This window comes from Bufo bufo, chromosome 4 (genome assembly GCF_905171765.1).
Source record: "Bufo bufo chromosome 4, aBufBuf1.1, whole genome shotgun sequence".
Lineage (NCBI taxonomy): Eukaryota > Metazoa > Chordata > Amphibia > Anura > Bufonidae > Bufo > Bufo bufo.
In genome coordinates, this window is record NC_053392.1 from 503,449,940 (window position 1) to 503,476,378 (window position 26,439).

Below are 26,439 nucleotides of genomic sequence, written 5' to 3' on the forward strand. Positions count from 1 at the left end.
GTGCCATCCACAGATCCCCCCCTGTAACAGTGCCATCCACAGATCCCCCCCTGTAACAGTGCCATCCACAGATCCCCCCCTGTAACAGTGCCATCCACAGATCCCCCCCTGTAACAGTGCCATCCACAGATCCCCCCCCTGTAACAGTGCCATCCACAGATCCCCCCCTGTAACAGTGCCATCCACAGATCCCCCCCTGTAACAGTGCCATCCACAGATCCCCCCCCTGTAACAGTGCCATCCACAGATCCCCCCCCTGTAACAGTGCCATCCACAGATCCCCCCCCTGTAACAGTGCCATCCACAGATCCCCCCCTGTAACAGTGCTCGACACAGATCCCCCCCTGTAACAGTGCCCGACACAGATCCCCCCTGTAACAGTGCCCGACACAGATCCCCCCTGTAACAGTGCCCGACACAGATCCCCCCTGTAACAGTGCCCGACACAGATCCCCCCTGTAACAGTGCCCGACACAGATCCCACCCGTAACAGTGTCAGTCATCCACAGATTTTTGTGGGCAAACGCCTTTTTGATCGTTTGCTGTTGTACTTTTTTGTGATGTAAGGTGACAAGAAAATGGTTTATTTAGCACAGTTTTTATTTTTTATTTTTTACGGTGTTCATCTGAGGGGTTAGGTCATGTGATATGGATGGCACTGTTATGGGGTGGGGCACATATATAACAGAGCCATCCACAGATCCCCCCCCCCCCCCCCTGTAACAGTGCCATCCACAGATCCCCCAGGTAACAGTGCCATTCCCCCCCCCCCCCCCCTAATTTTTACCATTTTTTTTTTTAACTTTATTTGGGGAAAATTTACATTTTTGTTTATTTTTACTTGAAACTTTTTTTTGGGGGGGGGGGGGGACTTTATTTTTTCAACTTTTTTTTCACTTTATTTTTTCTCCCACTTTGGGACTTGAACTTTTGGGGGTCTAAGCCTTTACAATGCATTCCAATACTTCTGTATTGGAATGCATTGGCTGTATGAGTAATACTGTGTGTATAACTCATACAGCTTCCGGCCTGGGGGGGGCTGGATCTCACAGGCTCGTCACCGGAAGGCAGCGCTCTGACTTCCTTAGGCATCGCTCTGCCTTCCATGCCATCGGGTCCCCCCTACAGTCGCATGGGGACCTGATGGCACCGCCACCAGCAGCCGAAAACCGCAGGTAAAGCCGCAAACCGCAGGTCTGAATTGACCTGCGGTTTGCGGCGATCGCTGACGCGGGGGGGGGGGGGGGGGTCACGGGACCCCCCGCTCATTTAGCCAAGGTGATTTGAGCAGGCACCGGGTTTCAATCACCGCCCGCCGGGCGGGGGTGATCGGAAATACACAGGACGTACCCGTACGCCCTGTGTCCTTAAGTACCAGCACATCAGGGCGTACCGGTACGCCCTATGTCCTGAAGAGGTTAAGAAGTGCCTACCTCCCTCATCCGCGGGCAAACAAGGTCATTCTAATATAATTTCTGATAGTGAATCTTCCAAGGAAAGTGAGCAAGGAGAAATCCTAGATAGTTCAAGCTCTTCCTCGGATGAAATTTCCTCGGGTAGACCTTTATTCCCCACTGAGGATACAGATTCCTTACTCAAGGCTATTAGAACCCAGATGAAGGTGGATGAATCCAAAGAACAAAAGTCCATTCAAGATATAATGTTTGGAGATCTGGGTCACAAAAGATCTAGACTCTTTCCTTTAAACGAGAATTTAAAACCTTTAATTCCGAAAGAATGGAAAAAAAACTGATAAAAAGTTTTTTATTCCCAGAAGTGTAAAAAGAAAATATCCCTTTGATGAAGGCGAGTCATCCTGTTGGGACCGGTCTCCTAAACTAGATGCCCCTATTGTGAAAATCTCAAAAAGATCTGCTTTGCCTTTTGAGGATCTTGGCTCCTTAAAAGACCCGATGAATAGAAGGGCTGAGCTATATCTTAAAAAAGTTTGGGAGGCCTCTACTCAGGCCTTTAAGCCTAATATAGCCACTACCTCCACTGCCAAATCTTTGAAATTGTGGCTTCAGGATTTAGAATCCCACATTCAGAATAAGACCTCTAGGGATCAGCTCCTAATTTTTTTTCCCACTATACTTAAAGCGGTCGACTTTATTTCAGATGTATCAGCTGATGCATTAAGATTAAATGCCAGATCCGCCGCTCTTTCAAATTCAGCGAGAAGAGTGATTTGGCTGAAAGGATGGTCTGGGGACACAAGTTCAAAAAAACATACTGTGTTCTATCCCATATCAGGGTGAATTTCTGTTTGGTTCAGATCTGGATGAACTCTTGTAAAAAAAACTCTGATAGTAAGAAGGGGTTTCCCGTGTCTAATCCACCTAGGAAGCGGCAGTTTTTTCGGAAAAATAATTGAAGTTTCGATAAATCAAATAAAATGCAAAACAGGTGGAGAGATAACAAGGGTAGAAGGGATAGACTAGGTTTCCTCTTTAATTCCCAGTCCTCTTCAGGCCCCAAGTATAGTCAACAATGACGGTTACTGTCCTGTGGGGGGAAGACTATCTCTTTTTTTCTCGGGCTTGGGGAAAAATTTCTGCAAGCCCCTGGATAAATGGTACAGTGAAAGACTGTTTTCGTCTAGAGTTTATCTCTCCCCCTCCGGAAAGTTTAACTCAAAATTCAGGAAAAAACCTAGCTCTAAAAGAGGAAGTGTTTTCTCTTCTCTTGTAAAGAAAAATGTCCTAGTTCCTGTCTCAGACTCAGAAAAAGGAACAGGTTTTTATTCTTCCCTTTGTCTTGTACCCAAGCCGGACGGTTCCTTCAGAATGATCATAATTCTGAAAGACTTAAAGGGTTTCTGTCATCAGAAATGAGCCCTATAAGCTAAACATATGGCGATGTCCCTTGTAAAACACTGAATCCTAAAGTGAGTTTATCAAATGCCCCTGTGGCTCTATATTCAGAAAAAAGAGGTTTATATCACCTGTCAATCACTTAAAAATGTGTCCAAGGGGACGTCTCATGGTGAAAGGTGCCCGGCTGCAGCCATCTTGTTTAGGTGGCCAGCGCCGCCTTCTCAGCTGAAATCGCCGCCCTCCCTTTCATTCGATCCGCCTACCTCAGGTGACTAACCTTCCTTGTGCCCAGCCGTGCCCAGCCACGTCCACCTGTGAAGGAGCCCAGCACCACCTATGTCTCCTCCTTTCATCAACGATAGCCGTAATCTCGCAATGCGCGAGCTTTCCCTGAGGCTGATGCCAGCACAGGCGAAGGAACACTATACCGGCACTGCGCATGCGCGAGCTCGCGCATCGCGAGATTACGGCTATCTATCGTTGATGAAAGGAGGAGACATAGGCGGTGCTGGGCTCCTTCACAGGCGGGCGTGGCTGGGCACAAGGAAGGTTAGTCATCTGAGGTAGGCGGATCGAATGAAAGGGAGGGCGGCGATTTCAGCTCAGAAGGCGGATGGCAGATAAACTGAGAAAAATCCAACCTAAACCCTTCCCAACAATGTGTCTTTCTAGGTTTTATCATAGATTCAGTAAATCTACTGTGCATCCTCCCTCAGCACAAAATAGACAGATTAAAGGGGTTCTGCAGTTTGTTTTAACTGATGATCTATGCTCTGGATAGATCATCAGCATCTGATTGGCGGGGGTCCGACACCCGGAACCCCCGCCGATCAGCTGTTTGAGAAGGCAGTGGCGCTCCAGCAGCGCTGCGGCCTTCCTACTGTTTACCGCTGGCCCAGTGACATCACGACTAGTATCAACTGGCCTGGGCGTGGCTAAGCTCTGTACACTTTAATAAAAACAGTAAACAGTGAGAAGGCCGCGGCGCTGCTGGAGCGCTGCTGCCTTCTCGAACAGCTGATCGGTGGGGGTCCCGTGTGTCAGACCCCCGCCGATCAGATGCTGATGATCTATCCAGAGGATAGATCATCAGTTTAAACAAACTGCAGAACCCCTTTAAGAGAAGACGTGCGAGTCTTGATGGCTTCAAAAAATCGAACTATCAGGCAAGGGATGGCAGTTCTTGGCAGAATGACCTCCACAATTCCGGCAGCAGGTTGGTCCCTGTTTCGCTCCAGGACGCTTCAGTGGCAGATCCTAAAAGAATGGCAAGGATCATTGTCCCCGCTGGACACCCCTCTCCCTCTCACCCCACAGGTGATATAGTCCTTCAACTGGTGGCTACAGCCTTCAAATCTGTCTCGGGGCTTCCCCTGGATTCTGCAAGAACAAGTAACCATAACCACGGATGCCAGTCCAGCCAGTTGGGGGGCATTCTGCCAGTGGGGGGTGTTGCAGGGGGTTTTGTGTCTATCAGAAAGCCAAGATTCCCAAAATGTCAGAGAACTAAGAGAGTTGCTGCTAGCCTTAAAAGATTTTCTGCCCAAGTTAAAGGGAATAGGAGTAAAGATATTGTCGGACAATGCTACGGTGGTCTCCTACCTAAACAGACAAGGAAGGACAGGATCAGAGCGTCTCATGTCCTTAACCACAGAAATTTTCTATTTAATCATTCCTTTCATTCTTTTTATCAAAGCAGTACACCTGAAAGGAACAAAAAAACAAAGTCGCAGATTACCTAAGCAGAAACCATTTAGATCAAGCAGAATGGTGCCTGAATCAAGAGGTCTTCAACCAGATAGTTCACCTTTGGGGTCATCCTCAGATAGACCTTTTCACAACCAAGCAAAACAGAAAATGCAGTCTCTTCTTTTCCCTGAATCCAAGAGACTCTCCATCAGGGATAGACTCCTTCTCCCTTCCTTGGCCGGATCAACTTCTGTATGCCTTTCCTCCTCTGGGACTTCTTCCAAGGGTATTGCAGAAGCTGAGACAGGAACAGGCGAGGCTCATTTTAATTGCACCCTTCTGGCCAGAGAAGGACCTGGTTCTCTTGGCTAAGAATCCTATCCCTGACGAATCCTTGGATTCTTCCGGACAGGCACGATCTGTTATTCCAGGGACCTGTCTATCATCCAGAAGTAAAGAACCTTCACTTGGCAGCTTGGCATTTGAGGGGGAAATATTAGAACGTAGAGGTTTATCCAAAGAGGTCATTTCCACCCTATTATCCTGTCGTAAGGAGGTAACCCCAACTGATTATCTTAGAGTATGGAAGACTTTCTTAAGATTTTTGGGGACTCCCGTTGATCCTTTGAGTCCTCCCGCTATGCCTAAGGTTCTGGATTTCCTTCAAGAAGGCCTCAATAAAAACCTTATGCTTAGAACCCTTAAGGTATAAGTCTCTGCTTTGAGTGCCTTTTTTGATTGCCCAATTGCCAATCATCCTTGGATTAGGAGGTTTTTTAGGGCAATTAGTAGGATTAAGCCTGTAGTCAGATCGTCTGTTCCCCCGTGGGATCTGAATCTAGTCCTGTCTAGGTTAATGGAGCCTCCTTTTGAACCACTACAGGATTTACCCATTATAATATTATCTTTTAAAACTGCCTTCTTGGTGGCCATCACCTCAGCCAGAAGGGTGGAGGAGATTTCTGCCTTTTCAGCTTCCCCTCCCTATACTAACATCTTGGAGGATAGGGTGCTTATTAAACCGGACCAAGCGTTTCTGCCTAAAGTGGTCTCTCTCTTTCATAGGTCCCAAGATATTGTTCTCCCATCTTTGTGTCAATCCCCTAAAAATGAGAAAGAAAAGAAACTGCATTGTCTAGAGCCAAAAGATGCCTGTCACATTACCTGAATGTCGCCAGTCAGTGGAGGAAATCCCCTAGGCTGTTTGTACAATTTGGGGGAAAAAATAGTGGTAGTATGGTTATATCTAGGACTATAGCCAGGTGGATAGTAGGGGCTATTGTTTTGGCCTATTCTTCAGCAGGGCAGGATTTCCCCTTTAGGCTTCGGTGCTCATTCAACCAGATACGTTTCAGTTTCATGGGCAGAAAGGGCTAATGCATCTTTAGAGCAGATCTGTAGGGCTGCCACATGGAAGTCTCCAAGTACCTTTTTTCGTCACTACAAGTTAGATTTAGACTCTAATGATCGTCTTTCCTTCGGTAGGAAAGTATTGCAGGCGGTAGTCCTGTCCCCCCTAAGCTAGTTCTATTCTAGTCGTCTCTCAAGGGTGCTGTCGTGGGCGTAGGGGAAATTCAGGATTACTTACCGGTAGTCGTTTTTCCATGAGCCCATGACAGCACCCGGGATTTATTCCCGCCCTATATTTTTTTTTTTGTTTCATATCCTTGAAATACTCATGTAAATATATATATAGAGATAAAAGTATAAATATACATTTTTTTTAGGACAAGTTCTCGCATATTAACTGAGGCTCCTTATGAGCTCTCCTCAAGCGTTCCTGTTTCCTGTCCTGATGAAGGAGGCGTTCTCTCAAGGGTGCTGTCATGGGCTCATGGAAAAACGATTACCGGTAAGTAATCCTGAATTTCATGATTCTGGATTCCATGCGGGCGCAATATGTTCGCATCACGCATTGCACCAGCGCGGAATTCTCGATCGTGTGAAAGGGGTCTTAGGGTTCTTTCACGCATAAAGGCTGAGCGGCGGCGATGTGGCACAAAGCAGCTGGGTAGCGCAGATTAGTCATGACCGAAGTGATAACTCCCTGCAGTGCAGCAGCCATTAAGCAGCTTCTATGTGTGGCGGCACATTAAAGGGGTTCTCCGGGCTTTTAATATTAATGACCTAGGATAGGTCATCAATATTAAAAGCCCGGAGAACCCCTTAAGTATACAGAAGCAGGGGCTCCACTCCTGCTTGTGGACTTTGACCAGGGAACTTGGGTAACCAGTGACAGAAATGAGAGGAAGGGCGAGCCCAAACCAGACACCACAGGACCCACGAGAAACCGAGCCGTAAATAGAGAGATGGGAAGTACGAGAACGATCCTGAAGAGAATATTCAAACCAGGGTGTCCAAATCTCCAGGAACTGGTCATGCCGCTCCATGGTGGTCGCAGTTAGTTTCTCATTTATCATGTAGAAGTTCAGCCCACTCTTGACTGCGGAAAAGTCCAGGGACGATTTCTTCCAAGCCGCTGCTATTGTCTGTTTCACCGCCAAAAAGGAAAGTGTACTAAATCGTCTCAAGAGTAGAGCCGACCAGTTTTTTAAGAGGTGCAATCCTCATAATAAGTTTGTCACACCTTCTCTTGCCTGTGCTTTAGAAAAATCTCCTCCCGCCCGGAGCTGAAGTAGATTTCTGCTGTAATGTGCTCCAGTTTTCTGAATGAGTCGGGACGCAGAGGTTCCATCCTCTACTCTCTTCCTCCAACCCACTTTTTGGAAAAGTGGTGAGTGTGTTGAAAAAAAGCTAAAAAGTTGCACATTTTGTCAATGTGGCAAAATTTGTGACTTTTCTGTGCTTGTAATGCTACAATAAATGACCCCCAGTCTTTTTGTTTGTGATACTGTAGCTCTAATTTATAGAAATACAGTTGCATGCGAGTGTTGCTTTTATGATACTTATGGATGGGGCAGATGTAGTAATCCTATAAACCTAGACTAGACAGTGTTAAGGCCTATTCACACAGCAGAAACTGTCACGGTTTCTGCCGTTGTTTTTTTATTTATTTGAATGCCGTTGACCTGCTTGCGGTTTAGCCCCATTGTAGGGCACTAAACCACAAAAGGACACCCGCCCAAACTTTCAGCGGCATTCTGCCAGACACTGTACATAGAAAGGAAACATACTTGCGCTGTTGCAGCTTTAAATCGCCGGTCGTGCTCCATCTGTTCTAAGCTCTACCGTGCGCCCATACAGCAGTCGACAACCACATATGGGGTGTTGCCACAATCAGGAGAAAATGGGTAACAGATTTTGGGGTGACTTCCTCCTGTTACCCCTTGTGACAATGAAAAACTTGGGCCTAAAGTGACATTATCCAGTAAAATATGTAATTTCTCTTTTTCACAGCCAAGGGTTTCTAAATTCTATGAAAAGCATATTGGGCCAAAGTGCTCACTATATCCCTTGAAAAATTTGTTGGGGAGTGTAGTTTCCAAAATGGGGACACTTTTTGGGGGTTTCCACTGTGGGGTACCTCACGAGCGACACAGAGCCTGAAAATTATTCCAGTGAAATCTGCCCTCCAAAAGCCATATTGTGCTCCATCTGTTCTAAGCTCTGCCATGCGCCCGTACAGCAGTTGACAACCACATATGGGGTGTTTCTGTAAACTGCAGAATCAGGGTAATATATATTGAGTTTAGTTTGGCTGTTAACCCTTGCTGTGTTACAGGAAACATTGATTAAAATCTCCATTTTACTTTAATTCTTGTGGAGCACCTAAAGGGTTAACAAAGTTTGTAACATCAGTTTTGAAAAACTTGAGGGGTATAGTTTCTAAAATGGGGTCATTTTTGGGTGGTTTCTACTATGTAAGCCCCACAAAGTGACTTCATAACTGAAGTGGTTCTTTAAAAAAGTGGGTTTTGGATTTTTTATTTTTTTATTTAAGAATTGCTTCTAAAATTCTAAGCCTTCTAATGTCCTAAAAAAAAAAAAAAGACATATTCAAAATAATACCAACATAAAGTAGACGTATATGGGAAATGTAAAGTAATAAGTATTTTGTGAGGTATCACTATCTACCTTAAAAGCAGAGAAATTAAAATTTTGAAAATTACACATTTTTACAACTTTTCGGTCAATTTTAATTTTATTTTATAAATAAAGGTGAAACATATTGACTCAAATTTACCACTAACATGAAGTACAATGTGTCACAAGAAAACATTCTCGGAATGGCTTGGATAAGTAAAAGCGATCCAAAGTTATTACCGCATAAAGTGACACATGTCAAAATGGCCCGGTCATTAAGGGGTTAAAGAACAAACCATTTGCAGATACCTCCTGCTTCTTTGCACTGCACATGCAATATTGAGTCGGTCCAACAGTTAGAAAGAACCTGGTCACCCATTCAATGCTGATCCCCTGGGGTTCCAGCCACTAGTCATTCCTCAGGGGAGTGGAGAAGAATTTAGCCCTAAATTTAAAGGGCTTTCACACGACTGTATGGCTTTTTCAGTGTTTTGCGGTCCGTTTTTCACGAATCCATTGTTCCGTTTTTTTGTTTCGGTTGTGTTTCTGTTTTTCCGTTCAGTTTTTCCGTATGGCATATACAGTGTACAGTAATTACATAGAAAAAATTGGGCTGGGCATAAAGCTTTCAATAGATGGTTTCGCAAAAATGGAACTGATACAGAAGACATACGGATGCAGTTCCGTATGTGTTCAGCTTTTTTTTTTTTTTGCGGACCCATTGACTTGAATGGAGCCACGGAACGTGATTTGCGGGCAATATTAGGACATGTTCTATCTTTCAACGGAACGGAAAACCGGAGATACGGAAACGGAATGCCTACGGAGTACATTTTTATTTTTTTGCGGAACCATTGAAATGAATGGTTCCGTATACGGAACGGAAAAAACGGTTGTGTGAAAGATGCCTAAGTGTAGGCCTGTGTTCCCCCCCCCCCCCTCCCCCTCCCTAGGTTTTGGAACCAAGTCACAATTGTGATTGCTGTCATGCCTTTTTACCACGCCGCACAGCATGCTGCTGTTTTTCGTTTACCCTATTATAATCTACACCATATGCCCTCTTTCCGCAGTTTTTACAGACTATCTTACACTGTCATTTATTTTTTTTTTTTCAGAAATTACTTCTGGCGGCTGCATATGTTTACGATGCTCAGTATAACAGAAACATTCCCTTTGAGACCTCACCCGAAGCCGTCAGGTGAGTATCGATATGATATCATTTCTAGGAGATTCAACCTTTGTAAAGATGAACATCACATACAGTGCCTTGAAATAGTATTCACACCCCTTCAACTTTTTACATTTTTCATTTTACACCAGCAAACATAAATGTATTTTATTGGGATTTTATATGATAGAGCAACACACAGTAGCAAGTATGTATGGAGTGAGAAGAAAATGATACATGGTTTTCGAAAGTTTTAATAAATAAAAATCTGGAAAGTGTGGTGTGTATTTGTATTCAGGCCCCCCGAGTCAATACTTTGTAAGACCACCTTTCGCTGCAATTACAGCTGCAAGTCTTTTGGGGCATGTCTCTACCAGCTTTGCACATCTAGAGGCATGGTGGACCTCCGCCCCAATCTCAAGTCTTTTGCAGCCTCCAGAAAAGCCTCCAGGTTTTCCTCCAGAATTGCCCTGTATTTAGCGCCATCCATCTACCCATGAACTCTGACCAGCTTTCCTGTCCCTGCGGAAGAAAAGCATCTCCACAACATGATGCTGCTACCACCGCGGTTCACGATGGGGATGGTGTGTCCAGCGTGATGTGCAATGTGAGTTTTCCGCCACACATAGCGTTTTGCATGTAGGCCAAAAAGTTCAATTTTGGTCTCATCTGACCAGAGCACCTTCTTCCACACGTTCGCTGTGTCCCCTACATGGCTTGTGGCAAACTGCAAATGGGACTTCTAATGGCTTGATTAAAAAAATGGCTTTCTTCTTGCCACTGTTCCATAAAGGCCAGATTTGTGAAGTACACGACTAAGGCTATTTTCACACTTGCGGCAGTGTGATCCGGCAGGCAGTTCCGTCGTCGGAACTGCCCGCCGGATCCGCCGATCTGGATGTGACTGAAAGCATTTGTGAGACGCATCCGGATGCGGATCCGTCTCACAAATGCATTGCAAGAACGGATCCGTCTCTCCGCTTGTCATGCGGACAGACGGATCCGTCTTGTATAGTTTTTCACATTTTTACCGATCTGCGCATGTGCAGACCGGAAGGACGGATCCGGCTTTCCGGTATTTTGAATGCCGGATCCGGCACTAATACATTCCTATGGGGAAAAATGTCAGATCCGGCATTCAGGCAAGTCTTCCGTTTTTTTTCGCCGGAGATAAAACCGTAGCATGCTGCGGTATTACCTCCGTCCTGAACAGTCAAAATAACTGAACTGAAGACATCCTAATGCATCCTGAACGGATTACTCTCCATTCAGAATGCATGGGGATATAACTGATCAGTTATTTTCCGGTATTGAGCCCCTGTGCTGGAACTCTATGCCGGAAAAGAATAACGCTAGTGTGAAAGTACTCTAATAGTTGTCCTGTGGACAGATTCTCCCACCTGAGCTGTGGATTTCTGTATCTCCTCCAGAGTGACCATGGGCCTCTTTGGCTGCTTCTCTATTTAGTGCTTACCTTGCCTGGGCTGTCAGTTTAGGTGGATGGCCATGTCTTGGTAGGTTTCCAGTTTTGCCATACTCCTTCCATTTTCAGATGATGGATGGAGTGCTCTATGAATTGTTCATTATAACCTAATCCTGCTTTACACTTCTCCACAACTTTATCCCTGACCTGTCTGGTGTGTTCCTTGGTTCTCATGATCCTGTTTGATCACTAATGTTCTCTAACAAACCTCTGAGGCATCACAGAACAGATTTAGTTCACACGGGTAGACTCTATTTACTACTTAAGTGACTTCTGAAGGCAGTTGGTCACACTGGATTTTACTTAGAGGTATCAGAGTAAAGAGGGCTGAATACAAATGTATGCCACACATATCATGTTTTTTTTAATTAAAAAAACACATATTTTCTTTTCACTTCACACATACTTGCTACTTTGTGTTGGTCTATCACATAAAATCCCAATAAAATACACTAAAGTTTGTGGCTGTAACCTGAAAATTTTTTGGAAAAGTTCAAGGGATATGAATACTTTTTCAAGGCACTGTGCATTGATAGCTTGCTTATGGGGAATATCTTTATCTATCTAATCGAATAATAAGTGGATCACCCCATCAGAAAATGGGACATAAATGCTGGTTGCACTGCAAGATTCTGGTACCCTCGGATCAAATCAAAATGCTTACATAGATCTATAATATAAAATAAAGGTAGCTATCACAAATAATATAGAAGCATACAATGGCTAACATCAAGGTATTCCTATTGAGTCCAATCCAGAGGTAATATACAGTACTTGCTGTTGGCCCTGCGGCAATGTCCCATTAGATAAAACGGCTGGCTCACTCATGGTAATGTTCAACCATTTAGATGAGCTTATGCGCCAATTTACCAAAATTAGTCAAATGAATTATAAACGACCAGAGTGTATACAATGAATATGTTCCATGATATGCACAGGTATAAATAGTAGATAATGAGTGCAATAGATATGTCCAACAAATAGCAAAGTAGCCGTGGTATGGTGAAAATAGTGGTCCCCAGAAAATACATTAGCACCCACCCATTTTTTGAATAGCAAGAAAACTCACCACTCCTAGTGCAGGCAGTTAGTAGGCACAATGTGTATGCCGCCAAGGCTCTCAGTATACTAAGAGCTGTACTGTGCAGAGAGTCCAACGCATGCGCAGTGAGGTTGCTGGGCTGGCTGTCCCACTTGTGTGTAGAGCTCTCTGTATACACTTCTGGTCCGGGTTCTGGGTGCTTGGTAGTTACTGCTGCCGAGATAATAAAGAACGCTTGGTAAATCTTGAAATGTCAGCCCTGTACACTTTAGGCTACTTTCACACTCGCGTTTTGTGCGGATCCGTCTTGTATCTGCACAGACGGATCCGCATGAATAATGCAAACGCTTGTATTCGTTAATAACGGATCCGTTTGCATTATTCATTAAAAAAAAAGTCTCAAGTCAAAATGGATCTGTCTTGACTTACATTGAAAGTCAACAGGGGACGGATCCGTTTTCAATTGCACCATATTGTGTCAGTGAAAAACGGATCCGTCACCATTGACTTACATTGTAAGTCTGGACGGATCCGTTAGGCTCCGCATAGTCAGACGGTCACCAAAATGCTGCAGGCTGCGTTTTAGTGACCGTCAAAAAACGTAACGGAGACCAAACGCAGCCAAAGTGATGCATTCTGAGCGGATCCTTATCCATTCAGAATGCATTGGGGCTGAACTGATACGTTTTGGGCCGCTTGTGAGAACCCTGAAACGGATCTCGCAAGTGGAACCAGAAACGCCAGTGTGAAAGTAGCCTAATATAGAGAAATGCCGACAATATGATGGACTAGTGGATTAAATAGTGACTACGCGTTTTGGGTTCCTGTCCCCTTCATCAGTAGCCAAGAAAGCATATACACAATCTAGTTGCGGTCACCCCTGTTCCTCCTGTTTTGACTAGGACTTGGACTACCTATATCAGGGTTTCTCAACCCCACGGTCAGGATTTGAGAATATCCCACAGAATGAATACCTGTGGTAAGTCCTGATGCATGGACACTAATTATTATATCACCTGCTCAATACTAAGGAAATCCTGAAAACATGACCGGTAGGTGGGTCCCGAGGACCGGGTTGAGAAACCCTGACCTATATAAACTGGATTGGACTACATAGGGAAGAGAAACCATACTGGCAATATAACAATACATGATGAACAATAAAAAAGTATAATTATGATGCTTATTTCTAGATCGATGGAAATATTCTAATGTCTATGTTTTGGGCTGTAGTACTGCTGCCCTCCTCCTCTGACTTCTACAGAACTCCAGGGGCTCCACAAAATCCTTTCTGGCACACACTGGATCTGAAAGGGCAAGCTGTTTTTGGAAATCATGTAGTCAGCATTTTATAATGAATTGGCCTCACAATTATTATCCTGAAACAGAACCTGAATTTCTAATGCAATCTTTGTGTCCACAGTCATCTCTGGACATTATATAACTAAGTTCACAAAAGTTACATTTATTTTGAGGACGTTATGGATGTATCTGTTTTATCACGTCCACCATCCGTGTCTCCCAGCAGACAGTTCCAAAGTGCTGTAGATGATGTCCATGTTCTGTGCCTCAGAGTGAAAATTAGTGAAGGCCCAGGAGGCATTTTTAATTGCTTGCTCAGGCTACGTTCACACTAGTGTTTTTACTGGATGCAGCAGGGTTCAGCAAAAACACTTCCGTTACTGATAATACAACCGCCTGCATCCGTTATGAACGGATCCGGTTGTGTTACGTCTTCTATAGCCAAGACAGATCCGTCATTGAACTCCATTGAAAGTCTCCTTTGACTTGCATTGTGGGTTATGACGGATCCGTCTTGCTCCGCATCCCAGGACGGAAAGGAAACCGCAGCATGCTCTCCGGTATGAGAACGGAACGGAATGTATTTTGGAGCATTCCGTTCTGTTCAGTTACGTTTTGTCCCCATTGACAATAAATAGAGACAAAACGGAAGCGTTTTTTTCCGGTATTGAGACCCTATGACAGATTTCAATACCAGAAAATATTGTGTGTATTTAATGAGGCCCCTAACATGTGGTACCTACTGAAGGAATTATTCATACTTGGCTTCTCTGAACTGGTCCAGTACTCCATCCACCAGTCTGCCGGTCCCCACTTATTTACTTATGGCCAGGGTATGGACTGTGTTAGAGTGGGAACACGTCTCCAAGTGGAATGTCACTTCTGGGTCAAATGCCCCTTGGGCACACATCAGTGCGGAGGCCAGTCATTGGCTGCAGTGTCTCTTGTGACCTCTCACTAATAATAATGCCCCCATAGTGTCCCTGAAGCCCCCCAACAGTGCTCCTCGGTAGTAATAAAGAGCCTCTATGGTGAACACAGTAGTAATAATACCCCCTATAGCAGGCATGCTCAACCTGCGGCCCTCCAGCTGTTGCAAAACTACAACTCCCAGCATGCCCAAACAGCCTACAGCTATCAGACTACAGCAGGGCATTGTGGGAGTTGTAGTTTTACAACAGCTGGAGGGCCGCAGGTTGAGCATGCCTGCCCTATAGTATACTCACCGGGTATAATACCCCCTATAGCACCCAAGTAGTTATACTGCCCCCTTATAGAGCCCCCCGTAGTTATATGATTCCCAGTATGCTCCAGTAGTGCCCCCAGCAGTACTTTCTATGGTTCCAGTAGTGCCCCCTAGTATGCCTTCAGTAGTTCTTATTGTCCCAGTATGCCCCCAATAGTTTTTATGGCCCCAGTAGTTCTTTTAGTCAAAGTATACCAGAGTAGTTATTGCCCCAGTGGTTTATGAAAGTGAACGGTGGGGACTGGTGCCGTGGGCTCCCGTACCCCGCCACAGTCTTCAGCCGTGGGGCACTGGGCAAAACATCCAGACCCCAGGAATATTGTTGGTCATTTTTTGGCAAGTGTTTCCAAGCATCATCGACATCCTGAAATACACTGGTTACAACTTCTAATCCTTTCTAGTTTTCAGAAGTAGTAGTCAGAAATTTGAACAGAGTTATACCCAAGGCGATGCCCCATCACAATCTTGAGCATAATTGCTCTACTGACAGCCTATTATACTGCAATGTGACCATTTCTGGCAGTCCGCACACAAAACAGTAGCCGGTATATTTCTTTGACGGGGACAGAAGCGGTTACATACGATAGGAGAATATTGAGGTATATGTTGCAAAGAGAAAGTATAGTGCAGTAAATGTAAAATAATAGACAATGTCTAAAATGGCAATGGAAAGACATGCACACAAATGTTAAAACGATCGTCACATGTAAGGTTGCAGATTTAATGAACATAGCAGATTGTGTATAGGGTGGTAAATTGGGGGGGACCTAGAGAGTGTGTGTATATAATGAATATGAACACACGTCAATTGGATGTGTAGGTATTACTCATGTCATTTACTTCTGACCATAGGGAACAATAGATAGTGTCATGCATGTCTGAAAAATTAAGCATAACCAGTGTAGCACATGTAATGAGAGCTGTCAGATAGCCATAGTATAGCAAGTGACAAGTATATCATAATTCGCAATAACCTTATATTAGATGCTCGTATTACTCGTATCATATACTAAAAGACAGGAACACTTTCTCTTGCTCTGCACTGGAGGCAGTAGGACCTAAGTGATCATGTGACCTCACGATACTGGGAGCGTCGGGTCCTGCTTCCTCCAGTGTAGAGCAAGAGTGTTCCCGCACATGCCTGTGGAGAGGTGAGTGTTTTTAAAAAAATAGTGTACCCCCCCTTTTTTAACAGCCGTTACTTGGGTGTGCTTCTGTCTAAACGGCCGTTAAAAACGGGGCCATTGATTTCAGTAGGGTCCGGCTTGCCAATCAAAACAGCCAAAAATAGAACATATCCTTTTTTTTTTTTTGACAGTTAAAAAAAAAAAAAAAAAAAAAAAATGGACACAAAAAACGTCCATGTGAATTGCCTCATAGACTGCAATGTTATTTTAAACGGTCGTGTAAATGTACCCTAGAGATTTTGGTTAATGGTTCTAACCAAATGTTTTTTTGTTTGTTTTTTTGTTAGACTTTACTATTTTTACAACCACTGGGCTATGCAAGTAGCCACCTATATCTGCATCACAGTTGACTTGGCACTGGCCATTTTTGAAGAACCTGCGGTCTACCCTCTTCCGTTTCTGGTAAGTATCAAATTCTTACTTCATTAATTGTTTCTTTTTTTCCACTGACTTATTTATATCTGTAAAATATTTTAGATTTGGTGTAAAAAGTCAGGCAGAGACCAGCTGTGTACGGAGACTTTTTAGCAGTTGGAGATTTATTGGCAAATTATTTTATTTTATGGGGAAAAAAAATATGCAGAGGTATCTCCCAGGGAAAGAGAATGATCTCGCAAGCGCCACCTTAGCAAAATAGTTCTCTCTTCCTGGGAGATACCCCTTTGCATGTGTAAAAAGTCCATGCCGAGTTTTACCTAAACATGTTTAACTCAGTGTTAACTTAAAGAGGTTGTGTTCTGAAACATATTCTAAATTTTTCTAACCAGCACCTGGATCTGAACACTTTTGTAAATGCATGTAATTCAAAATTTAGTATAGCCACTGAGTTATTCAATAAAATGTATCTGTATAGCGCCACCTGCTGTTTGTTCTTTTCCTTATTTTTTTATCTCTCTCACTGAGCTGGTCAAGCATGCTCAGTTTAAGGGCTCATGTACACGACCGTGGTTTGGGTCCACATCCGATCTGCATGTTTTGTCGGATTGGATGTGAACCCATTCACTTCAATGGGTCAGGAAAAGATGCGGACAGCACTCCGTGTGCTGTCGTTATCCGCATGTCCGTTCCATGCTGTCCGCAAAATTTCAGAACATGTCCTATTGTCTGCATTATTGACAAGGTTAGGACTGTTCTATTAGGAGCCAGCCGTTCCGTTCCGCAAAATGCGTAATGTACACTGCCAATATCCGTGTTTTGTAAATCCACAATTTACGGACCACAAAACAGCTAGTGGTCGTTGCATGAGCCCTTAAGGGAATCAGTCATCAGTTTTAGGGCAATGAGTCCCCATATTGCTGAGCTCACGGCTCTCCCCGACCACTGTCCTCTGACAGAATTTTTCCATGTGAATCAGCAGTGGGTGGGGGGAAAGCAGCTCATGAATATTCAGGACTCGTTCGGCATGCGCTGGAGATGTTCTTTACTAGATTTTAGCAAAATGGCTGGGTCAATTAAACAAAGTGATCCAGCATTATGCTAAGGGGACCTGTCACTAGTTTATGTTGCCCTTAGTTAGGACACCATAAACCTTGTGACAGATTCCCTTTAAATCTTAACTGCCCCCAGCCATATGTTCTGTTAGAAGCTGTGGCAGTTACAGGAAGAGATCTGCAGCAGAAAGGACATGCCCCTGAGCTGCAAGGTTGAAGAGAATCTAGCAGAGGAATGAATGGGGAGATCTCAGGATCCATGTGTGGTACAGGGCTGGTTCTAGGAGATTGTCCTGTACTGTGTGATGGCTGATTTTCATGTTTGACATCAATCATGGCATAACCCCTTCAAGGCACGTCTTCTTTATCAATAACAATGGAGAGCCCCTCTGACCGACCACCTGTCCATGTATTGCGTGGACAGCCAATCATCTTAACTGCTGCCATTTAATGCCACATTTCCAATGCAGAGGAAGCGTTTTGATGGCCATTGCTTTCCTCAGGAAAGTTAAAGGGGTCGGACATTTTCTGGCTTCTGTTGATCAATGTGTTTGTAGGATGACTATATGACACTTACTAATATAGTTTTTGTTGATATTCTGCACCATTTGCTATATTTTATAAGGTATTCTCCCTTGTACCGTCCTCCCAGAGGTCCTGTCCATAAAATGGCTGCTGATGGAGGGCCATGTGACCAGGAAATTCACTCAGCCTCCTCCATTCAAATACATTGCATCTGCACAAAACTCTCAACGCTGCAAGTGAGATGGCAGATGTGGTGTATTTGAGTGGGAACGGCTGAGTGATGTGTCTGGAGTTATTTTTGCCTGGTCACATGGCCGTCCATCAGCAGCCATCTTATGGACAGGACCTCTGTGTGGACAGTGCAGCAGATATCCCAAACAAGGTGGCAAAACTTATGAAACATAGCAAATTACACAGAAAATCAACAAAGGCTATATTAATAAGTGTCATATAGTCATCTTATACACATTGGTCAACAGAGCCAGGGGTGACAGGAGATGGACTTGAGGTAAACAGCTAATTGCCCCATCTCCTGTATGAAAGGTATTGCCAGTGATAAGTTAAAGGGGTTTTCCACCTTATCCTCAGGATGGGTCATCAATATCGGATCGGTGGGTGTGAAAGCAGCGCTCACTGTTTACCTGCTTGCAGTCACAACTGTAATTACAACATGGCCGTCCCCATTCACTTCCGTTGGATGGCTCCTTCCTGTTCACGTGAATACTTCAGAGTCCTCCCATAGAAGTGAATGGGACGGCTGAGATGTAATCACACCTGCTCACCGCTGCGGTTGCAATGGCGAGCAGGTAAACAGTGAAGAGAAGGCAGCACTCATACTGGTTGACGGGGATGCTGGGATCCGATATCGATGACCTATCCTAAGGATAGGTGATCAATGTAAAAAAGCAGTCAACACCTTTAAGGTGTTTTCCCAGCAGTATTTGTCGGAAACGGGCCAGATTTGTAATGCCAGAAACAGCCCAGATCCCCGCTGAGTCCCATTATAGTCAATAGGGGTCTGGCGGTCAGTGGCATACATAGAGAAGTAAGGGGCCCCATAGAAAGGATCAAATCAGCCCCCCACCCACAGGGCAGACGGGTTTTTGCCTAAACCCTTTTCAATGACCCTTGGGCCATTTTTCCACTGCTTTATTTGCTAAAAGTTGTTCATTTAGGCGGGGGTAGAGTCCTGACCAAGTCCCAACTACGACTGGTCTCCCTCTTGCCCTGGGCCACATCGCAGTCACATGGTTTGCCACTATGGTAGTTACGCCCCTGCTGGCGGTGCTGCAGTCTTCCAGTCTTCCAACAGGCTGTTCCTCTACTGCCCGGACGAATTTACCCCAAGTGTGAAATGAACCTAAGCCTTACTACATACATGATGCTTCTTCAGCCTTAGGCTACTTTCACACTAGCGTTTTAGTTTTCTGCTATTGAGATCCGTCATAGGGGCTCAATACCGGAAAAAAAACGCTTCAGTTTTGTCTCTATTCATTGTCAATGGGGACAAAACTGAACTGAACAGAATGCTCCAAAATGCATTCCGTTCCGTTTAGGCTACTTTCACACTAGCGTTCGGAGCGGATCCGTCTGATGTTTCATCAGACGGATCTGCTCCGATAATGCAGACGTTCGCATCCGTTCAGAATGGATCCGTCTGCATTAAAACGTAGAAAATTTTCTAAGTATGAAAGTAGCCTGAGCGGATCCGTTCAGACTTTACATTGTAAGTCAATGGGGAACGGATCCGCTTGAAGATTGAGCCATATGGTGTCATCTTCAAGCGGATCCGTCCCCATTGACTTACATTGTAAGTCTGGACGGATCCGCTCGCCTCCGCACGGCCAGGCGGACACCCGAACGCTGCATGCAGCGTTCAGGTGTCCGCTCACTGAGCGGAGCGGAGGCTGAGCGCTGGCAGGCGGATGCATTCTCAGTGGATCCGCCTCCACTGAGAATGCATTGGGGCCAGACGGATGCGTTCGGGGCCGCTCGTGAGCCCCTTCAAACGGAGCACACGAGCGGACACCCGAACGCTAGTGTGAAAGTAGCCTTAGTTGCGTTCCCATACCGGATAGGAGAGCAAACCGCAACATGTTGCAGTTTGCTTTCCGTCCTGGGATGTAGACCAAGACGGATCCGGATTCGACCCCCAGTGCAAGTCAATGGGGACGAATCCGTTTTCTCTGCCACAATAGAAAACTGATCCGTCCCCCATTGACTTTCAATGGAGTTCATGACGGATCTGTGTTGGCTATGTTTAAGATAATACAACCGGATCTGTTCATAACGGATGCAGATGGTTGTATTATCAGTAACGGAAGCGTTTTTTTCTGTGCCCTGCCGCATCCAGTAAAAACGCTAGTGTGAAAGTAGCCTTATGTGTCCACTGATAAACGGAAAACAATGCTTCTCCTCTAGGACCTCTGACTGCCACTGTAAAATATCAGAGATATCAAGTTACTCAACCTACAGTATATAAAAGTGTTGTATCTATAGCATTGCTATTTTGTACTATTTTTTATTAATTTTTTTTTTATTCCAGGCTACCTCTATAGTTGAGGTCTTCTGCTTACTTGCTTTCTTTGGCCGGCTCGTACATTTTAGTAAAGTCACTCCTCAAAGTGTTTTCTGGAAGGACACAAAGAACATTTGTGTAATGGTCACAATATTTGTAAGTATTCTAGTAATTCTGTGCTTTTTTTGGTGGCGGGAATAGGCCATCAACATTGTTATCTTGGAAAGCCCCTTGAACTTCCCAAAATACAAATAGGGAAATATTCACTTAAATGTCTCAAATATGTGTTTATCAAGTTTAAGGCCTCATGCACATGACTGTATGTATCTAGTGGTCTGCACACTGTGGACCCCGGCCATGTGCATGCTGCATTTTCCTAACAGAACTGCCTTTTCTGGTCCTCAAAACGGACAAGAATAGGACACATTCTACAATTTTCGGAACAACATTTGTGTGCTGTCCACATTTTTAGTGGACCCATAGAACTGAATGAGTCTACGTGTGATCCAGAAAATATGCGGATAGGACGTGGGTATACGGTTATTTGCATGAGACCTAATGTGTGGAGCAGTAAATTAATTTATTTGATTATTTTTATTTTCTACAGCTCAACTTAATAGATTTGATTATCCATGGATCTTTGCTGATTGCGCATATACCTATTGTTCGATGGTCTAGAGTGCTACGTCCAATTTACCTGGTTAATTTTGCTGAAAGTCGACAGGTAAGATATTGTTTTAGAATATATATAGCACAGCATTATTTATATATATATATATATATATATATATATATATATATATAACCCTACAAGGAAATTTACAGGTGGGCAGACAACCCTAGGATAGTCCCACTTATTAAAAGTTGGATAACAACTTTACTATTGTTAATGATCACCCTTGAACATTATTTAGTTGTTTTTGTTTTTTTTTGTCCAAATACGTCCACAGTTCTGTGTTGATTCACTGTTCAGTGTAATTTTATAGAGCTTGCAGCCCTGCTAGTAAATTATCAAATTCTGCCTGCTTGTATCCACCACTAGGGGGAGTGGCATTGAACTCAATGATACAATGATAAAAAAAAAAGTATTGCTGTCTGCTCCTAAGCTCCCCCTAGTGGTGGCTGCAGACAGAATTGTATCAGTTAACTATGTAGTGGATTTGAAGCTCTATAGCTGAATTCAATGAAGTCATAAGAATACTGTATACTGAGAACTTAATCAGCACAGAATGTCGAATACAACATGGTGTTAAAAGGTGGACATTCATTTTAAAGAGGACTTCTAATTTGGAAGGAAATTGACCATTGTAGTAGTAAATTGCATTATGTGTAATTCTCCTATATCCCTGAAGCCAGTGACGTGAAGGCTATTCTGGAATTGTTTTTAGAGTCCTTTAGAAAACTGTAGACCACCATTTATATGAGTCTATAGTTGCCAGCCTACCGTAGGCATAAAGATTTTCTGTATAATGTTTTTTCACGTATCATCTGCAGATCCGACGAGCGTTCCGTAGCATCAGAAACACATTACCCGAGATCCTCTATGTCTTCCTTCTTTTCATTTTCAGCGTCCTCATGTTTTCACTCATGGCTCAAAAACTTTTGGAAAGCAGGTAAAGTTGAATTAAGTATTTATTCTTTGGTTACATTTCAATACGCCTCATTCTGTATACAATATAACCTCATGTTGTGGTGAAGACATAGGATCTTAATGTTGAGAAAAGGTTCGGACTGGCCCCCCCCCCCCCCCCCCCCGGTGGGCCCCTAGTCTCCCAGCCCTTGCACAAGTGGCACATAACACAGTAGACTTACTGCACTACATATAGATCAGAAGTGTACATCACCTCAGCTAGCCCATGTTCATATAAAACTGGGTAAATTATTTAATAAACTACTCAGTTTATTGTTACTGTATTTTTCATACTAAGTAAGATGCACCAGACTATAAGACACACCTAGGATTTGGAGGAGGAACATAGGAAAAAAATAATTTTTCAGAAGACCTTAGATCAGACCCCCATTCTTCATCACACCTCTGATCAGACCCCCAATGTCCCTCAGAATCAGACCCCATCAGCCTCAGATCCTAGATACCATCATCTGCTGTCCATACATTGTGGCATCATAGTGGAATCCTAGTTACCATCATCTGATGCCCATACAGTGTGATACCATAATGGAATCCTGGATACCATCATCTGCTGCCTGTATGTTGTGACATCATAGTAAAATCCTAGGTGGCATTACCTGCTTTCCATACATTGTGACATCATAATGAAAACCTGGATACCATCATCCGCTGCCCATATATTGTGACATCATAATAGAATCCTGAACACCATCTTCTGCTGAACATACATTGTGACGTCCTAATGAAATCCTGGATACTATCATCCACTGCACGTACATTGAGACATCATAATAGAATCCTGGATATCATCACATGCTACCCACATACTGTGACATCATAATGGAGTTCTGGATACCTTTATACACTGTGATATTATAATGGAATCCTGGGTTCCATCACATGCTGATCATACATTGTGAGATCAAAATGGAATTCTAGGTACCATAATCTGCTGCCCATACATTGTGACATAATGGAATCCTGGGTTCCACCACATGCTGCTGACCATAAATTGTGACATCATAATGGAGTCCTGGATACCATCACTTACTGCCCATACATTGTGACATCATAATAGAATCCTGGATATTGTCACATGCTACCCACATATTGTGACATCATAATGGAGTTCTGAATATCATTATACGGTATGCTCATACATAGTAACGTAGTAACATAGTTTATAAGGCCGAAAGAAAAAGAAAAATCTGTCCATCCAGTTCGGCCCATTTTTCTGCAAGTTGATCCAGAGGAAGACAAAAAAAAAAAAAAAAAGTGAGGTAGAAGCCAATTTTCCCCAAATTCCAATCAGGCAATCAGAATAACTCCCTGGATCAACGACCCCTCTCTAGTAGCTATAGCCTGTAATATTATTACGCTCCAGAAATACATCCAGGCCCCTCTTGAACTCTTTTATTGTACTCAACCACCATCACCACCTCCTCAGGCAGAGAGTTCCATAGTCTCACTGCTCTTACCGTAAAGAATCCTCTTCTATGTTTGTGTACAAACCTTCTTTCCTCCAGACGCAGAGGATGTCCCCTCGTTACAGTCCTGGGGATAAATAGATGATGGGATAGATCTCTGTACTGACCCCTGATATATTTATAAATAGTAATTAGATCTTCCCTCAGTCATCGTTTTTTCTAACGTGAATAACCCTAATTTTGATAATCTTTCAGGGTACTGTAGTCCCCCTATTCCAGTTATTACTTTAGTTGCCCTCCTCTGGACCCTCTCCAGCTCTGCTATGTCTGCCTTGTTCACTGGAGCCCAGAACTGTACACAGTACTCCATGTGTGGTCTGACTAGTGATTCGTAAAGTAGTAGGAATATGTTCTCATCACGAGCATCTATGCCCCATTTGATGCAACCCATTATCTTATTGGCCTTGGCAGCAGCTGCCTGACACTATTTTCTACAGCTTAGTTTGCTGATCACTAAAATTCTTAGGTCCTTTTCCATGTCAGTCTTACCCAGTGTTACCATTTAGTATGTACGGGTGACTTGCATTATTCCTTTACATGTGCATAACCTTACATTTGTCAGTGTTAAACCTCATCTGCCACTTATCTGCCCAAGCCTCCAATCTATCCAGATCCCTCTGTAGTAGTATACTGTCCTCTTCTGTGTTAATTACTTTACACGGTTTAGTGTCATCTGCAAAAATTGATATTTTACTATGCAAGCCTTCTACAAGATCATTAATAAATATATTGAAGAGATTAGGGCCCAATACTGACCCCTGAGGTACCCCACTAGTGACAGTGACCCAATCTGAGTGTGTACCGTTAATAACCACCCTTTGTTTTCTATCACTCAGCCAGTTACTTACCCACTTACAGACGTTTTTCCCCAGTCCAAGCATTATCATTTTATATACTAACCTTTGATGTGGTACAGTGTCAAATGCTTTGGAGAAGTCCAGATATATGACCTCCATTGATTCGCCGCTGTCAAGTCTAGAACTTACTCCCTCATAGAAACTGATTAGTTTGACATGACCGATCCCTCATAAAGCCAAGCTGATATGGCGTTATTTTCTTATTTTTCTTGAGGTACTCCAAGATAGCATCTCTTAGAAAACCTTCAAACAGTTTACCCACAACAGATGTTAAACTTACTAGGCTCTGTTTTTGGACCCTTTTTGAATATTGGCACCACATTTGCTATTCGCCAATCCTGTGGAACACTCCCTGTCAATATAGAGTCCTTATATATCAGAAATAAGGGTCTGGCTATGACCTTACTTAATTCTCTTAGGATACAGGGGTGTATGCCATCTGGTCCTGGCGTTTTGTCTATTTTAATCTTTTTAAGACGCCGCTGTACTTCTTCCTGGGTCAGACAGGACACTTTTAATGGGGAATTTACTTTTACATTCTGCATTTCATCTGAAAAAAATATTTAATAGCTTTGCTTTTTCCTCATCGCTGTCTGCAACTCCCCCCTCATTACTCTGTAGAGGGCTGACACCTTCAGATTTATACTATTTACCATTTATATAATTGAAGAACATTTTAGGGTTAGTTTTACTCTCTTTTGCAATTAATCTCTCGGTCTCTAGTTTGGCTGCTTTTATTTGTTTTTTACATATTCTATTTTTTTCTTATAGTTTTTCAGTGCTTCCTCTCTACGCTCCTGTTTTAGTGATTTAAATGCTTTCTTTTTGTCATTTATTGTTTTCTTTACAGTTCTATTTATTCACATTGGGTTTTTTTTTCTTGTTCCTTAACCTTTTATTCCCATAAGGTATGTACCTCTCACAATTAGATTTTAGGATGCTTTTAAAAATATCCCATTTTGTAGCTGTATTTTTATTTTTGAGGACTTTGGCCCAGTTAGTTAGGCCTATGGCCTCTCTTAGTTGGCTAATTGTAGCTTTTTTGGAAGTTTGGTATTTTTGTTCCTCCCTGAAGAAACACTCTTTTGAATGACAATTATAAGGTTATTACTTTATGGTCACTATTTCCCAGGTGTCCCCCAACCTGCACGTCTGTTGTTCTGTCAGGTCTATTGGTTAATACTAAGTCCAGTATGGCCGTCCCTCTAGTCGAGTCCTGAACCAGTTGAGAGAGGTAATTGTCTTTGTTTATTGCCAAGAATCTGTTTCCTTTATGAGATATACAAGTTTCAGTTTCCCAGTCTATAATTGGGTAGTTGAAATCCCCCATAATAACGACCTCATTATGATTTGCCGCCTTGCCTATCTCTTTTAATAATATATTTTCAGTGGACTCTGGTATATTAGGTGGTTTATAGTAAACTCCTATTAGTAATTTATTGTTCTTTTTAGCTCCATATATCTCTACACACAGTGACTCCACATGTGCATGTCCCTCACTTATATCTTCTCGGACTGTGGGCTTTAGACAAGACTTTACATAAAGTCAGACCCCTCCCCCTCTCCGGATTTGACGATCCTTTCTAAACAGACTGTAACCTTGTACATTAACTGCCCAGTCATAGCTATCATCCAGCCATGTCTCAGTTATTCCCACTATGTCATAGTTCTCCTCACACATCACTAATTCCAGTTCCCCAGTTTTATTAGTCAGGCTTCTGGCATTAGTATACATACATTTGAGAGGTTTATGTATATTTTTTACCCTACACCTTTCCTTCTGAACTGTTCTAGTCCCTCCTTCCATTCCTTTCCCAGTCCCATTACCTTGCCCCCGGTCTCTATCTGCACTATCTTCCTATCCTATAACGTAATTACCCTCCCCCTCAGTCCCTAGTTTAAACACTCCTCCAACCCTCTAGCCATCTTCTCCCCCAACACAGCTGCCCCTTCCCCATTAAGGTGCAGCCCATCCCTACGATAGAGCCTGTAGCCGACAGAGAAGTCGGCCCAGTTCTCCAGGAAACCAAACCCCTCCATCCTACACCAGTTCTTGAGCCACTTGTTAACCTTCC

At 43.5% G+C, this 26,439-nt stretch overlaps 1 protein-coding gene across 1 annotated transcript in view; it reads left to right on the top strand.

Moving 5' to 3' along the window:
* Positions 1–26,439, top strand: part of LOC120998797 (two pore calcium channel protein 1-like) — a 78,226-nt gene that overhangs the window by 8,347 nt on the left and 43,440 nt on the right. Inside the window, exons 2-6 of the mRNA XM_040429635.1 lie at positions 9,605–9,687; positions 16,205–16,319; positions 20,418–20,546; positions 20,998–21,114; positions 21,885–22,003. Coding sequence (XP_040285569.1) covers positions 9,605–9,687; positions 16,205–16,319; positions 20,418–20,546; positions 20,998–21,114; positions 21,885–22,003 — 563 coding nt within the window. The remainder of the gene's footprint in view (positions 1–9,604; positions 9,688–16,204; positions 16,320–20,417; positions 20,547–20,997; positions 21,115–21,884; positions 22,004–26,439) is intronic.